We start from the raw sequence: 17,861 nt of genomic DNA, 5'->3' as shown, positions 1-17,861 counted from the left end.
GGGTGGGGGGGGGCGGCAATCAGACCTTCGCATCCACTTCACACAGTGATTGGCCAGTCGTGTGGAAGTGAGAACGGAGTTATTGGATTGAACTTCTGCTTCCTTTTTTCATGTGAACAACTAAGTGCAACACAAAGAATTTCCTCCATGAGATGTAGTCAAAAAATTGTGCGACGTCATCCCCATTCCCAAATGATATCCCGTCTCTCTCCTCGCTTTGACCGCCACCTTTTCACCCTTCACTTCGTCTTTCGAGCCGTTTGTGACATAAACGGGCTGTAAAACGTCAGATTGTAATGTTGTTGATTTGTTTCTGAAGCTGCCAGTTTGGACCAACATTCAACCAGGAGCAGCTCCGTGCTGAGCAGTGATTTTTTTTTTACACTGTGGTCGTCAACCTAAAGAGATTTTCTCACGCACAGAACCATTTAACAGAGAGGAAGATATTTCTCTGAGCGTCACAAACACTGTGAAATCTTTGTATGGTCTCAGTTTGAGCCAGTACAAATGAAGAAATCAGGATGTCCTCGTGGCCTTTGCGGTTTAAGATGCTAACCATGAAATCGCATCGCCCCACAGTTTGAGTTTGACCAGGGACCGTTCTTCCTGGACCCTAATCTGTCTCTCTCTTCCCGCCTTTTCCACTCTCATCTCTCCACTGTACTCTCTCTAACAAAGGCTGAAAAATACTTCAAAATAGAGCAAAAAAAAATTTCACAGGGCTGCAGGACGGGCTCGGAGAGACTGGGAGACCTTTTAATGCTCTCATTATTGATCAAGCTCTAACCAACCTGGTTCTCCTGCAGTACGTCCTTTATGCCTCTCTCTGCTGACAAATGTCCAAATCATCCTAAAGATGCCCCCCCCCCCTTCTGTGACTGAATCTGATCATCCACTGCTTTTGCACTTACAAATTACTGTTTTATATCTGAAAGCTATCGGCAGTGTGTCAGGGGGGATGTTAGACGGCGCTATGAACTGAGAATGAACCCACAGCGGTATGAGGAGGCGGCCATGATGGAGGGGGGAAAAAAAGCCTTCTGCCTCCCTCTTTTAGTTTGGTTTTTTCTCTTCCTTCTTCTCGTGCTGATTGTGCTCTCAGTTACGTCCAATGACGGCGAACCCCGGACTGAAGCCACTGCTGCTGCACAGTTAGGTAATCGCATTATAAAAGGCAACACTGAGTTTAATCGAGGCAGAAAACAGATAGAAACGGAAAACTGGAGCCAAATTATCTTCATCTGCACTTCTGATGGGAAGGACTGAATGTTGTGTGTCTGTTTCTGTGTGTGTATGTGTGTGTGTGTATGTGTGTGTGTGTGTGTGTGTGTGTGTGTGTGTGTGTGTGTGTGTGCCTTCGATGGGGTTTTTTTGGAACAGCTTGGGAAAAATTGCTGCGTGTGCGTTCATGGGTGTGGGCATAACCAGACATGGAAACGTGTGCATCTACGTGCGTGTGGGTGTGTGTGTGTGAACCTTTTCGGGGCATGAGCAGAGTGCGGCTGACTGGGGCAATCCCCCACCCCCCACCCAAAACACACGCACACACACACACAAGCACAACCACACACACACACACACACACACACACACACACACACAGGGCTGGGGGCTTTGGAGAGAGGCAGTGGAGCAGTGACAGAGAGGAGAGCGCTGACCCAGATAGTCTCTCTGTCCCACCCTCTCTCTCTCTCTGTCTCTCTGTCCCACCCTCTCTCTCTCTCTCTCTCTCTCTCTCTCTCTCTCTCTCTCTCTCTCTCTCTCTCTCTCTCTCTCTCTCCCATACACTGTAAAAAATAAGCTCATCAAGGGTTTTTATTGCTCACTAATGTAATCATGGATTTAAATAAGGCTGTATCTTTAGATAATGGTCATTATCTACTAATCTTTTAGTAATCTTTGAGTTTTTTCTTTTTTTTAGTCTAGAAAATATCTCTCAGAAAATGGTGAAAAATGTCAAGTCAAAGAACACGTCCACATTAATGCAGTTAAATTTACGCATCACTTTGGCCACGTTTACACCTGGCGTCCACTCCGCTCCGGAGATTTCGAGCCCCTCAAACGGAAACGCTGCTGGCCCTGCGTCAGTTTGAAAAACTCCAGGGTTGCGTTTTAGTCTGGAGGGGCAGAAGCTGAGACTTTCGAAAACGATGAGGCAGACACCCACGTCTGCTTCCTGATTGGGTTTTATCAATCTCAACTTATCCTTCTCCCAAGCTATATTTTCCCACCGCCAACTGCAGAAAAGGCAATCTGCTTCCTGTTTACACCGACACAAACAAAGCCCAGTGTACGTGAATGTGTCATGTGATATATGCTGTCGGGCAGGTTAGCATGGATGTAAGATTATTTCTGACACAGAGCTAAAAGGCTCGTCTGGACGGTTTTAAAACAGCGTTTTCAAATGAAAATGTATTAGCGTGGATGTAGCCGAAGCTGACGGTTTTTAAATTTTAAAACACCACCCTAGCAGGTGCAGGGAACCCAGAGCTTATGCAAAACACAAAAGTCACCACTTGGCACCTTTGTGATCTCATACTTTAAATGTTAGTTTAGCTGATTACACAGCACAGTGTCACTTACCTGTGTTCATGATGATGCTGATAAGGTAATGAAGGCTGTGTTAACTGCAATTAAATCACCCTTATATATATATATATATATATATATGTGTGCGTGTGTGTGTGTGTGTGTGTTAATGAGAATAACTCAATCATGGATTCGGCCATATTCAAACATAGTATAAGTGACAAAGAGATTAAACTGTTTCCCTCTTGTTTCACTGTGTTTTAGTGTTTTAGTGTTGACACAGGATGTTTCAAATGAAAACAGCATTTCAAAGATTTGACGTCTTAGTCTAAACCAAAGCGATGTCTCGAAATGACTTGTGTTGTCTGACCAACAGTCCAAAACCTAAACATATTCAATCTACAATATTGATTATAAAAGAGAGGAAAAGCTGCAAAATCTCATATTTGAGAAGCTGGAACCAGCAAATGAATGATTAGTCAACTGTCGTTTCAGTACTAGATTTAAATACACTCTGCCGATTACTCATCACTCCAAAGGTGTGAAGGCAAATGTGATTTGAAGGATTTTTAAAAGCCTGTGAAAGGCTCTAAATTGCAGCAAAAAGAATTTGCCCAGATCTGGTGCTTTCAATACGATGTGAACAGCGATGTAATTTCTGGAACAGTGATCTCAGCATGCTGATATGTCGGTCTTTGGCAACGGAGTCGACACGTTTCATTTTGTACATTGTTTTAGCTCTGTGTCACAGCTTTCTAATTTTATGTTATCGTTTTGGTTGACAGATTTGAAAAAAAAAAGAAAAGTTCTGTATGTTTTTGCCTTCTACCGCTGAGAACTGAGCTTTTCATGAACACTATCCAGAGCGTTTTGTACATGTGATCACACACTGCATGTGTTGGTACTGTCGAATCATTCTCTCTGTGTGTGTGTGTGTGTGTGTGTGTGTGTGTGTGTGTGTGTGTGTGTGTGTGTGTGTGTGTGTGTGTCAGACGACTCCATGAGGATAAAAACTGTAATTGAAAAAAACCCTGAAACGAACATGAAACAGGCAGAGCCACGTGTGAGAGGAGGAGGTGAATCACACGAAACCTGCGCTTGCTTCATTTTTCTCAGTGTATTCAGCTGTTTGAATGCAAAGTAAGAATATTTGGGAGGTCATCACTTCTTGCAGCAGGTCTCATCCACCACCCTTCCTGTCGAGCCTCCATCATATCTGTCTTACTGGTGCTGCCACCTCCTCTCACCGTCCCGCAGCAGAAAAATGCAATATTTTCATTTCCTGTGAAAGCATTTGGGGAAGTGGATGACCTGAATGTACAGTGTGTTGCTTTAAACTCCACTGAATGTTGTCATTCCTTTTTTCTAGTGAGGTAGTGACAGGATATGAATACTGCTCTGAATCCCAGACCAAGACGCAGAAAGTAAATGCCCCCCCCCCCCCCCCCCCCCCTGAGAAACACCGTCCCATGACTCCACTCCTCAGCTCCCTACAGCTCAGCAGTAACAGACTGGTTGTTCTGAGCGGGTGTGAATGTGTGGGACCGCATGAGGATGAAGCAGAGCGTTCAGTTCACGCTCAGTCAGCCCCTCGCCAGATAAAAATAGATTTTAAAAATGTTCAGATCGGCCTGTTTGGAGCCCGGAGACAGATCCTCTAGTGGACGGCCGCAGAGCGACTCCGCAACAAACCCAACTTCCCTCCAAAAAGTACAAGTCAGTGAGTGATGACCTCAGCACTGCCGCCAACGTCCCCTCATTGTGATGTCTATAACTGATGATACTTTGTATCATTGTCCCATCTATTGATTATTCTTTCTTTTGACTAATCATTGAGTCTATTAAATATAAAAAATGATCATCACAGCAGTCCAAAAGATATGATATTGTATTAATAACGCTATGTAAAGAGAGAAAAGCAGCGACTCGTCACATTAATTAAGATGGAGCTAGTGAATGTGTGCCAGTTTTCAGGTCATTGATGACTCAAATTGACTCTACCTCAGCTCTGCCCACTGCCGTGCTCTTCCTAATCCGGAAACTGATAAAATGCCACCTTCACATTCATGTTTTTCAAGCTCAATATTCCAAATAATTTTAGTTTTCGTCACCGAGCATCGCAGAAAATTGATTTACAATCTCCACCACAGAGAGCTGTTTTTTTTTTTTTTGTAGTGTACGGAAAAACTGAAAAGTAAAGAAAAACATATAATTAGCAAACAGATACCAAAAGAAACACAAAACCCAAATGTATGTATTCACATTGTCCACCAGAGGGAGCGTTTTTTTATAGAAACATACAGAAACGCAATTCATGCTAAATAAGAAAGGCATAATAAAAACATAACAAACAGATGATAAAACAATCACAAAACAACAAGGTGGAGGTTTTGTGTTGTCCAGCAGCGGGAGATGTTTCAGCTCATGAAACATGTCGCCGCATTCACCTCGCCAAACAGGAAGTGGTTTGTTTTGTTGACTTTGATCTTCACTGCCGTTACGACCGATTTAAAGACACACATGTTTGTTATTTGTTTTTTATTATTCATAGTTATTTGAAACTTGCAAACAGACTTAGAAATTTCCCATGTTTGTTTCTTGCGTACGTCCTCGTCTGATTATGTAGTTGTGCAGCTTTTAAATCTGTGTCACGGCGGCCCTGGTCCTCTGTCTGTCTTTCTTCCACGTCCCTCTCTACCCCCACCCCAACTTCCTGTGGTGGGATCAGAGGCTGACAGGGTCACACCCACCCCACCCTTTTTTTTTTTTTTTTTTTTCCTGGAACTCCACAGTGGGACCCCTTCTCTTGGGGGAGGGGGGGCGCACACACTCTCACACATACATACATACACTCACACATACATACTCTTGTCACTCCTCATTTACACACACAACATGCGCATACACACTCATGCAGTCTATCACTACTCGTTAGTGCTGCTCCACACACACACACACACACACACACACACACACACACACACACACATACACACACATCCTGACCCCCCCCCACTGTACTCCTTCCCCTCGACTGCCTCGTCTGCCAGCAGATGTGGATCAAGCTGGATTTGCAGAAGACTCCCAGTGTTTGCTTCATTCTGCTCGACGTGGTAGAAAGGGTGCGGTTTATAAGCTGAAGCACAACTCCAGTAAAGTCCAGACAACTTAAAATTTCAATTTAATGTGTGTGTGTGTCTTTTTGTTCTGTGATTTATTGCGCAACATGCTGCTGTCTAAACTGTCCTGGAGCACTTAACTCCACCCAGCTGGAGCTCCAGATTAGGTTAAAACAAACACCAAAGAATTACGTGCAAATCCTGTTGGATCCAGGTCTGGCTGCAGCGTGTAACCCTTCCAATCCAAACAGGTCATTAAGAATTCTGAAAGGGTACTACAACAAATATATCCCCTCCTCTGTTCACCTGTACGGTCAGTATCTTCCCACCTGTAGGGAGGGGAGGTTTCTGTATTTATTAGTCCTGATAATGCTTAACTTTCCTGGGTAAATGGTAGAATCATGAAGTTTTAATGCGGAAGGATTTTTATAAACCTCAGCTGGAAGTGAGGGAGTGTGTTTGACTTGAAGCCGCTGGTGGAGTTTTGCCCTTCAGCTGTGCCGTCTGCAGCCTTCAGCTTCTTCCAACAGACAATAACAAATCCTCCCTCCTCCAGACCGTCCGTCACTTACCTAAAAATGTAAACAATACGGCCGTTTCACAACTAAAAGACGAGCTTCGTATCACCTCTGGCTGCGGAGCACCAAATCTGATTCCCTTCACGATGTTGCTCAATCTTGGCGTGAAAATTGTAAAAGAAAGAATGTGATGTGTCTGAGTAAAAGCACCTGTCGAGTTTCCATCCTGCGACCAGCGGCTGCCAATAACTGTGCACAGCGTGTAAATTTTCATTCACGCTTGCCTCCGCAGAACTGAATGGACAGGTTCAACGTGAATAGTAGGTGAGAAGTGGCCAATCACAGACGAGAACGGATGATAGACACCAAATGCTGTAAAAGAAAATCAGCTTTAATCTATTCTAATTCTTAGAATCCGCTCTTCTCGAACATGCTTCACTCATGCAGAACAAATTTACTTGTAGTTTAAAGGTTTGCATCATTTCCTGTTTCCTCCACACGTATCATTGTCACCATCTTAACTCCACATACACCTGCGTACCTCCTTATAGCTGGAAAAAAAAACCCCAGACGTACAAGAATGAAATGAATAAGCGTGACCTCTGTTGCTGCTGCAGTGCATTCTGGTCAATTTCTGGTTCCAGTTGGTGTAAAAATCCGATTCTGTTTCACTTTCTCCGATTGGATTTTGCTCTGTTGGTGCAAAATGGCAGCTCTATAGAGACAGAAGCCTTAGCTCAATGTTAAACCATCACTGTTGGATTCGACTGTGGCAGTGTTAGAAATAACTTGACATGTCACATGGTCCGTCTAAACTCTTATACAAGTACAAGATACTTTAAAATGTATCAGAGAGGGAGTTTGGTGTAATTTCAGACCCTGGCTGTGTGTGTGTGTGTGATTGTGTGTGTGTGTGAGAGTTGCCAGTTGCCAGTTGGGGGGAAGGTGTGGCATCAAGCTGCCTTTACCTTTGTTTAGAGACACAGAGGGGGCTCTGTCCCCTCACAATGGGACTGAGATTCCAGTGTGTGTCCTCTCTCTCTCTCTCTCTATATATATATATGTGTGTGTGTGTGTGTGTGTGTGGGAGGGGTGGTGCTTGCGGCCACACCCAGTCTGATTGGCCGAGGCCCCACCTCACTGTGGAATCCACTGCAGCCGGGTCACATGTCAGCCTGCCCGGAGAGCAACGCACAGTCTGTGTCGACAGTCGCAAGCAGAACAAAATACAGTAAACAAAGAATAATAAACACAGATACTCGTTAGGAAAGTCCACTGATGACGTCATTGCATAGACCGACCCAGCTTTTCCCATCATGGCTTCTCTCAGCGCTGGATTCAGGATAAAGAGAAAAAAAAAATCAAATGAGCCAAAAAAGACTCAAGATTTTGTTCATTTCTAAAAAATTTGAACCACACGTTAATATTACGTAATTGAAAAGTAACAGCTCAAAACTTGTAGCTGATATATCGACTCTGCTGTGGAACAAAATGTGAAGCTCAATCATTAATCACAGACCTTGTTCATAAATCAACAGCTGTGCGCAAGTAAAACATTAGAAATCCAGTGAAAGCACCTGGGGTTCAAATACTGCTCCAGACATTTTATTACTGTGACCTAATACAACTACAACTATCATTATTATTATTATTCCCTTTGAAAACCTTAAAGGGGAACCCACACCATATGAGTATTATAATATGTGCCAAAATACCCACACCCACGTGAAACTGATGAGTACATTACTTTATATCTTTTATTTTCAAATGATTGCATTGCTACTATGAATGTTACTTGTATATATACTGTTACTATACAGTTCATTCATAGAGGCATAAAGACAGCTAACACTCCTCTTTCTTAACGTATATATACATATGGTAGCACTACATTTCCCATGAAACAGTGGGGGTGTACAGTAGGGACGCTACTGCAGACAGGAAGTACACAACATGTTTTTTAGTGCATTTCACAGTGTGTTGCCTTGTGAGAAAGATGGCAAAGGTGTGATTTCATGTCACTGTCGCTTCCTGTTTCTGTTTTTTTTCATCACTCGCTCACAGTGGATGACACGATTTATACTAAGCCATCCCATCCCATCGCTCTGCCTAAATGTCCTGTAGTTCGTGCAGGTTCAGCCGCACAACCACCGTCACAGGGACAAGATGTTTTAGCTTGTGTTTAATCACATTCAAGGCACTTAGACGCAGAGCTCAGGCGCTGACGTGCAGATCTCACAAAGTCGAGTTTTGTTGAAAACCACAGCGTTAAAAAATTCCACTGAAGCGTCGGCTGTAACTGTTCACATCAGCAACAGCTGAGCTCAGAGGGGAAGAAAAAAAAAAAAGAATGAAGTGGGAGGGGAAGTTATCTATCTGTTTTTTTTTTTTTTTACAACTTCCACCTGTGTAAAACAGCAGGGATCAAGCTGTGGGTCACAACCCAGTGGTGGGCCGCAGCGTGGAGACCAGTGGGACAAAGATGAGTGTTACTATAGGAACAACACACTGACACATAAAATGAATGAATGTATGAATGAATGAAAATTTTGCCTCTTTAAGTCACATTGATTGGTCAATTTATCAATTAATTGTTAAACAAGAAAATGAATCAGTAAATGAATATTCGGACAAAAAATCAAATGTGTGCTTTTTGTAAAATCTTTATTAAAACGACCTGAATATGGTTTAATTCACAGTATATATATAAATATGTTGTTATACCATACTGCAGTCAATGTTATGGTCAATATAAATGGGTTTATGTGTTAATAGATTGGGAAAAGAATCAGAGCTGATCAATTAAGAGCCCCAAAAACTTACCCTTGAATGTGCTATCTGACTTAATTCACTTCACCACTGCTGTATACTGAACTTAAATACTTTTTGGCGCCACATGTTTTTTCAGTTTCATGCTCTTTCGTCACTTATTCTTTATGATTTAAATCCTAATTTTGTCAGTTTTTTTTTGACAAATTTCTTGTGAACGTTTGTGAAGTTTTGTCTTCTGCTGTTTTAATGAAAAAAAGTTCAACATGTACTCAAACGTGTCGATACCCCACAACCCCGATGTATTGCATCATCAGTGTCGTCACATTACAGATGATGAGTCGCGCTACACCTCACTAAATCTTTAGGTCAAATTACACTGGCTTTTATATTTGTTGCTGTTTTCAACACAGTTTTTGAGAAGTTCTTACACAGTTGTGTGTTTGTACGTGTGAATCTCAGAGAGGTAGAAATGTTAAATGTGAGAGAAAGGAAGTGGACATGGAGAAAAAAATGGAGACAGAGAAGAAGAGAAAGGGGTGTGAGTATTACTACAAGTGTGTGTCGAGTCTCTCTGCCTTGGCACTCCCCACACCTCTCTCTCTCTCGCTCTCTCTCTCTCTCTGAGTGTGTGTGTGTGTGTGTGTGTGTGTGTCTTTTGCTCGGCTTCCAGAAAAGGGTGTGTCGGCCTGCCTGCCGCTGAAAGGGAGGGAGGGGTCAGTTCACGGCTACTCCTCCCTGCTCTCTCTCTGTATCTCTGTTATTTCTCTTTCGCTCTCATTCCCTCAGTGGCAGCCTCAGGATTAGGCCTTTGTCTCTCTTCCTTCTCTGTCTCCAAATTTCTATCTCTTTTTTTTTTTTTTTAAAGAGAGTGTGTGTGTGTTTGTGTGTGTGTGTTTTATTTTACCCCCACACACCCCCCCCTCCCTCCTCCCTTCTGGCAGATTTTTGAGAGGGGGGTTTTTCTTTAGCAGGCTTTTAGAGCAGAGGTAATGCTTCTTACCTCCAAACTCTACTGTGCCATTTCCTGTCTCGCTTCCTCTCCTACCTGTCTTCCTACCCGACTTCCTCCTCGCTCGTCCTCTTATCTTTTCACCTCTTTCTTTTTTAAAAAAAACCCCAACATTTTCTTTCCTCTTCTTTTGCCCCCTCCCTTCTCATTGCGCCTTCAAATCCTTTAACAAATCCCTTCTTTCACCCTCTCCCCCCGGCCTGGAAGTTTTGGCTTTTTTTAATTTTTTTTTTATACCTTGCTCTCACCCTTTCCTCCCCCTTCTTCTACAGCTTTTCTCTGCATTTCACCCCCCCCCCCTTTTTTTCTCCTCACCTACCCCCCTTATCACCTCCTCCCCTCCCCTCCTCCACCCCCCGTCCTTCTACTTCTTCTACTCCAATTTGTGATCAATCCCTCCGTGCTCCTCTCACCTTCTGTCACTTCTTCTTCTTCTTCTCTTCCTCAGTGCCAGTCAACTCCTAAGCAGAAGAAGAATGCTGGCGGCGCCCAGAAGAAGCAGAGGAGCCCGGCCAAGCAGAGCGCCCTGACCCGAAAACAGCAGCAGCAACAACAACAGCAACAACAACAACAACAACAACAAGCGCCGCCGTCATCATCACCTCTGCCACCTGCAGTCCAGGAAGAGGAGGAGAAGGAGGAGGAGCCGGTGACCAGGCCTCAGCCGCCGCAGGAGGAGGAGGAGGAATCAGGCGAGGAGGAGCGAGAGGAAGCAGCGACAAAGCCTGTGAAGAAGAAGAAGAAGAAAGGAAAGGAGCAGCAGGAGGAGGAGAAGCAGGAGGGCGAGACAGACATGCCGTCTGTACAGATCAAACCGGAGCCAGAGGAGATGGAGTGCACGGTGAGGAGGAGGTGGTGTTGGGGGGGGTGGATGGAAGTAATTGGTTGATTGATTAGCAGGAATGGGGTGGAGGATCTGTGGGTGAGGAAGCGGAAGAGTTGATGGGCGGAGGGAAGGATGATAGTCAGGTGGGTGTGGGCAGGTGTGGCATCGCTGACAATCAGGCGTGTTCGATCACGCCGAGCTCACGCAGGATTAGATTCAGACAGACGCCGGAGGAAGATTTTATCCAGGAGTTTCAAACTCATCATGACATCAGCAGGTTTTACAAATGAGTCAGCAATTAACTGAGAATCAATTTGTCAAATATTAATATGGATCTGACCTTTCCTACAGTTCCAACTTTAGGGCGTCCAGATTTGATCTTGTATCTTTACATCCAAGAATGAAACAGCTAACACGGAGGCCGTATATAACGTAGAGCCGTGTCCTCTATAAGGCTACATCCACACTGATACGTTCTACTTTTAAAACGCATCACCTTTGCTTTGTCCATACGACTGGACGGAGTTTTTCAGCCTCTAAGATGGAAACTTTTGCAAACGCTGCTGAGTTTGGTTGCGTTTTAGTCTGGACGGACGGAAACTAAGACTACTGGAACGCAGACACACTCTTGTTCGCTTCCTGATTGGATCTTATCAGTCACAATCCTTCCCTGATTCACGTGACCCCTTCCCGAGCGAAAACCAACAGCGTCAGCCTCGACTACAGGCGCTGACTTCAACATGGGTAACGAATAACAAAAGTTTTTGATCTCTTTGTCTTTGCTACAGCTGCCGACATTCGCTTTTCACCATTCCTGTTCATCCCTCTACTGCAGAGTAGGCAATCCACTTCCTGTTTACACCTGCACGCGCATGCCTAGTGTGCGTGAACGGTCATGTGATATGCATTGTCAGGTGCGTTACTACAAAACGCTCGTTTCGACGGGTGTAAAATGAAATGCTGTTACTGTGGATGTAGCCCAACACTTAATCATATACTCCACTGTAGATCAGCCAGAGATCATCATCACTAGATTTTAAAGAAGAGAATTAGATTTCTGTAATAACAACAGGAGCAGTCACATGATCAGACGGCCTCAGGTCAGCCGGACTCATTTGGAAGAGAAAACAAAGGCCAGTTGTAAATTTATTACCCAAACTGTCTATTTTAAATATCCAACACAGTTTACTGACGCCTTCCTGCTTCAGCTTCGACCGAACACACTTGCTGTAGTTGTGCAAACACAGTTTTCCTGTGTATGGAGGGATTATAACCCACATTTCAGCTGCGCTCGGGGGCTTGTTTACGACCTGTCTGGTCTGCTCGTCTCTTGTGTCGCCATTGACAGAAAAGATGGACAAGACTACAAAAACAAACATCTAGAATAAACATTATCATAGGATTATAAATGAACGGTTTCACCAATTTAAACCTGATGCACTGAGCTTGGATGAACCCATGTTAGAGGTTGGTGTGGATGGTGTGCAGCCCTGCATTAAAAGAAATGTGCTGGGGGGCTGAGCTGGTGGGGGTGTGTTGTTTCAGGCGCTGCTGAGATGTTGAAACACAATCCAGGAAAGTAACAGATCCGTGAGTTAGAGTCTCATCAGATGCCAAAACTCTGCACAACACTTCATAAACTTATGAAGAAGGATTTCACTGCTCTGAAAGGTTACCACAGCGTGCCACGGTCGCCAGGTAAACAGTAGAAATATGGTGTTCACATGTCAGCACTGGATATTTGAAATGACAAAGGCTGATGTCGAGTTTCGTTTGGGGAAAAAAGTCAACTCAGGTTCACCTTTTTCTTTTGCCAAACCCCCCCGTGTTTGTTTTACCAGATCCATGCAGTGCTGTTGTCAGTGTAAATTTAACTTAAGTCCTGACACCGTCTGGCTTTATGCAGCTTTTTGGATTCATAATATAAGTGTCTTGTGTCTTGTGTCTATAATAACTCAGTTTTATTGACAGTGGGCGGGAATTCATGTTTTTCTTTCACTGTTTGCATGAACACAGGATTTACCATACAGATACAGCACACTGTCTTAGGACGGGCTCGCAGCGCAGCGTAAATTCTTCAGGAAACAATCACCTCGATTTAAATCTCTTCACATCGACCATTATCTTCAATATTCAGTGCAAACATGTCGCTGACTACTTGTCAACATTTCCTCTGAGCTTACATGTTTGTACAAGGTTAGTGTTGTAGTTCTGCGGTTTAGTGGCAGTGTGTGTTCAGTGTGAAGGACACCTCTTAGGTATTTACCTGGTCAACTGTGAGTTTCGGCTTTCCTGTCTCATATCTCATACATTGGAATTTGTGTGTGAACCTGATGTTATTTTCACATTTTCTGTCAACCCCCCAGATTCAGATCACCAAACACTCCAATGTACTCAGCTACATTTCAGTTTAATCAGTTGTTTCACACCGTATCTGTTCAGTAAATTTAATTGGTTTTTGAAAACCCTGCTGACACACGGACAAAGAAATTCTTCAAAACCATATTAAAAAAACACACGATTAGCTGCGGCATTTTGACTGTGAATAGAGTCGAGTACAGCGTGCACTAAGAATTTTAGCTGCATATTGAGATGTGACACCATGCCTCTGGCTGTTAGTTTGTGAAATTGGATCCTACCTGTGACTAATATCAACTCTAAACTGTTTGTTAACAGCTTTGCTTGACCTTTACCTTCGTCCTACGTTCATGTTTTGAGGATGTCTTCCTCACGCCAGTGCCCTCTAATGCGAGTGCTCTGAGATAATTCATCACAGCGACACAGATGCATCCGTCTTTAGTCATTGCTCCACTTTATCATTCAGAATTAGCCGCGATTTGATTTCAGACAGATGCAAGAAGTTTCCTATGAACGAGAACAGAGGACGGAGAGGACTGGTGGAAAGGGAAGGGCAGAGTGAAATGGAGAGATCGTGGGGAGTGGATTGGTGGGTGGAGCGCAGAATGAAGGATGAATCGATGATGGATGTAGATCTGAGGATAGGTGGAGGGAGTGCGAGAGTGAAGTTGATGGAGGAGTGATGGATAGAGGAAATATGCATGGAGAGGTGGGTGAGGGTGAAGCAGGTGGATGGATTGGGCATTGGTGAGGTGGAGGAGGAGTTTGGAGATGTGATGGAGGTTTGAGACACCTGTCGATGCAGGTGAAGCTGTTTCTAGTATTGATTACCGCAGCAGATTCTAACCACCTAAACTCCTCCTTCTTCTTCTACTTCTGCTTCTTCTTTTTTTACCGCTTATTCCAAACAAACCAGAATCATAACACCTAGCATTTCCTGTGCAGCTCAGCTTTTCTTTCCCAGGAAGGAAGAACTTCCTTGCATTGAGTTTGCAGATGAGAGACTTTTTTCTAGTAACTAATCCATGGTTTAGTTTATAAAATGCCAGAGAATTTGAAAAAAAATAGTTCCCAGTTTCCCAGACTTTTTAGAGCCGATTTACTCCAGCGCACAGTCAAAATCCTAAAAAAGTTTCCAGTTTACAAAGAGAGGAAAATGGGCAATTCTCAGATTTGACAACCAGAGGATGTTTGGCATTTTATCGATTCGTTTCTGATTTCCATGTTAGCACAATGCTAACATGAAGGCTGATTCTATAGGATGTAAACAGCAGGTTCAGCAGTTCCCAGACCAGTTGGAAATCTCTGGACATTAAAAGTGAATGAGACCTTACCGCTGGAAGACCTTTAAGCAAAACTTTTAACCTCCCAGGGACTCCAGCAGCGGTGAATGAATTATTTGAACAGTGTGAATGTGAAGTAAAAAAAAAAAAAAAGAAAAAAAAAAAGACTTGTGACCTCTGGCTGGCTTCCTTGGATATATAAAGACGACAGGATATATTAAGATCATGATGAGTCTTTGCTCTGTCAACATGATGTCAGGAAAATGAGGGAGCAGGAGGAGCAGTCTGGTCCTGATGTGTGGACGGATAAAAAGCCGCAGAAAGTCATTAAACACACTTCATGCACAAACACTTATTTGCTCTCACATGCCGTGGAGTGTGTTGACATTTGCGGTTTTTGCATTTGAAGCATCAAAGTTGACCTTTTGTTTGTTTTTTATCCCGATTGACTTTCAGCGAGCGTATCAGTAGAATAGGATCCGTGAAACAAATAGTCAGGAGGTCAGAGGTCACGGAAGCGCCAAAGCGCCCTGACAAGAGGCTGTGTGAATCATTTTGAGGAGAAAGACCAAACGTCCTCCTCGGGTCATCCTGCACGTTGCTTGAACTCCTCTGCGGTTTTTTTAATCTCTCAGGATCAAACTATTTCAGTCTGACTGTTTTGCTAATAAATAAAGCTAATCTGGAGCGTCGAGCTGCTCGGTGATTTACACAGAACTCGGGAGTTTCTCTAAAGCAAGGGGAGTGCCTGTCCGCTTTTTATTTTTATGTCGGACTTTTTATTTTCTCAGATAAACAGTTCATGTCTCGGAGGGTTTGAGCAGCACAAATCAACCCGATCATTTCCCCAGAGGAATAATTCAATATTTAGATTGTTTTTAGACTATAACAAATCCATCATGTCCAATCAAAATGTGTTCTCACACTGTTTGATTGCTGGTATTGTTTGATGAAGGTAGTTAATGATTGAATCTGTGCAATGACATTATTGGGAATAGACGCTGAACACTTCGTAGCAAAAGTCCCCATTCCTAAATAGACACTGTTGGCCACGTGCACGTCACCTGCATATTGTATATATCCGTCGTGTCTTTATTGGTTTCTGCTTGTGATGTTCATCCTTCTCAGTAAAATCAGTTTGTGTGTTTTTTTTTTTATTACACTAAATTACATTAATTTCATTCATTTTTATATGTCCAAAGAAATCTACAAGAAGTGAATTCAAGCATTTATGGCTGATATAGTTGCTGCAAGTTGGCACTCAATCCTTATTTGACTTCTGTAGCAGTGTTGTCAATCAATTTGAATTACATAAATGGTAGGCCTATACATTTTTGACTGTAGTTCATTTAATTTCTCTTCTCTGATTGTCCTGAGGTAAAAGACCTAATTATTACTGGTGGTGACTTGAATATAATCATAAGTGATGATGTCACAGGTTGACAGTGCAGGCATGTTTCTAGCTTTAGTGTTAAGCTGATAGGTAGGTCTACGTATCCTGTTATAATCGGAGCATGAGGAGGTTATAGAATAAAGGGTGTGAAGAGTAATGATAAGGTGAAGCCCGTCAGAGTCACAGGCACCATTAACTCAGACTAGATATGCAGGAAGGAGGGAAGGGTGTTGTCGGCTGGCTGAGGTATGAAGAGAGGAGGATGCAGGAAGTATAGAAAAGCAGAGGGAAGAGGAGATACGGAAAGAAAAAGAAATGATTTGATGGCGAGGAGACATGACGAAAGAGTGCAAATGGAGAGAGGTGGAGAGGGTGTGGACGCTCAGATAAGGACAGACTGCACTGCAGGATTATGACTGCTGTAAATTGGTCCTCTGTGTTCCCTCCAATGTTTTCGTCCCAGTCGGCTCTTTGTTTTAGAAGATGAGACTGAGCTTGGTTTTCTTTAGGAAAGCTAACAGGCCTTTTACAAGAAGAGAGATTTTATTTTTGTCCATCCCAAAAAAAAAAAAAAAAAATCATTCAAAGGTTGATGGCGAACATCAGCTGTTTGGGAGAGTGGCTCGGAAATGAGAACACGAACCAAAATCAACACCAGAATATATCCTTCATCCTGGAGCACCTTGCTAATGCTGTAGCATACACTGCAGTATCCAAAAGTGCCGTTTGATATTTAAACTTTAACATTTAACCTTTAGTTTATGACCTCTAGATTCATATAATATAGAATTATTCAAACATATTTTTAATTTAATGAATGTCTGGAACTACCTTTGGTGAAGGAATATTCATCCGCCTCAGCAGTACATTTTCTGGCCTGTCATTGCCTTGATTTCCTGGGGCAGCAGAGAAAATAGTCCTTACAAATAAACGTCCTGAGGCCTCTGCAAATCGATGTAGAGGCTCTCGGGGTAAAAATAAGAAGATTTTGGTTCAACTATTAGACATTTTTACTCCCTAGAAGCTGCAGTAATGATGGAGCTTTGGTCAGAGGGTTCAACTCTTCGCCTCTAGCAATGACAGGTTTTCACAAAACTGTCAAACTAACTGATGTGGCCGTTCTTGTAATTACAGAGAAAAAGACCACAACACTAGCCGGTTAGCTGGACCCACAGTGAAGGCATGGCAACACTGGAAGGTGTTTATTACCCTGTTAACTTTGACTGAAATGGCGATAGATGTGCTGAGCAGGTTTTGTAACACCATGTGACAAGATTCCTCCAGCCTATCCGTGAGGCAGGCAGAGCGCACAGACCTACAGATTGTGCTACTTTAGGTATGTGAGAATGTGGGATAGGCAGGACTGACTATTAGCAGGGAGTGGCGTGTTTGGGAAGGGAGATTGGACGTAAAGTTAATCGGTTAGCATCTTTATCCATATGGAGCCAATGGAGGTTTTGGTGTTTCTGAATATCTCATATCGGTGGTTTGTCTTGATTAGATTAGGTTGAAATCGGGTTTAGGATTGGGGTTAAGCTAAACCTCCACCATGAATAATAAATAAACACACAGAGTTAGAAGTCTTTAAAGAAATAATTGAATAGTAAATTAATAGTTTATAACAGTGAATTTTTGCAAAGGCTGATAAATTAAATTAACTTCACCCACTAAGATTAACTTGAGCTGTTAAGCAGATCATATTCAGTTGGTGTCGTATTGATGAGCAAGTTGAGCGCTTTCACTTTCACTTTTTTGTAAATTTTGGGTGGCACGTAGCTGCTCTGATCCCCTTATCCTTTATCTATGAGCAAAGAGTTTGACAGCTAATTTGCAGCTAGTTTGATACAAAGCCGTGATTGTGGTTTGATTTTCTCACTCTACATTGGTCTGAAGGTTTAAAAACTGGGAAAGAAGTTCATTTTTAAATGTTGTCTTACCAAGGTTGAGTATTTGACAATTTTTTGAACAGATAATGTCAGGTTTGCTTTGATGAAAGGGGTGTTCAGCTGATGCTCTTTTATTGTTCTTATTTTGTGCTGACCCCCTCTTTGACA

At 43.0% G+C, this 17,861-nt stretch overlaps 1 protein-coding gene across 2 annotated transcripts in view; it reads left to right on the top strand.

Moving 5' to 3' along the window:
- klf8 (Kruppel like factor 8) overlaps positions 1-17,861 on the top strand; it is a 71,085-nt gene that overhangs the window by 23,387 nt on the left and 29,837 nt on the right. For both annotated transcript variants that reach the window (XM_087169787.1, XM_023430946.2), the window contains exon 2: positions 10,396-10,788. In XM_087169787.1, the coding sequence (XP_087025913.1) occupies positions 10,396-10,788 (393 nt within the window). The remainder of the gene's footprint in view (positions 1-10,395; positions 10,789-17,861) is intronic.

The sequence above is a fragment of the Seriola lalandi genome, unplaced genomic scaffold (assembly GCF_002814215.2).
Source record: "Seriola lalandi dorsalis isolate HSWRI2012SDOR001 ecotype SW California unplaced genomic scaffold, Sedor1 jcf7180002054914, whole genome shotgun sequence".
NCBI lineage: Eukaryota > Metazoa > Chordata > Actinopteri > Carangiformes > Carangidae > Seriola > Seriola lalandi.
The sequence above is the reverse complement of the archived record's forward strand: the minus strand, read 5'-3'. Positions and strand labels throughout refer to the sequence as shown.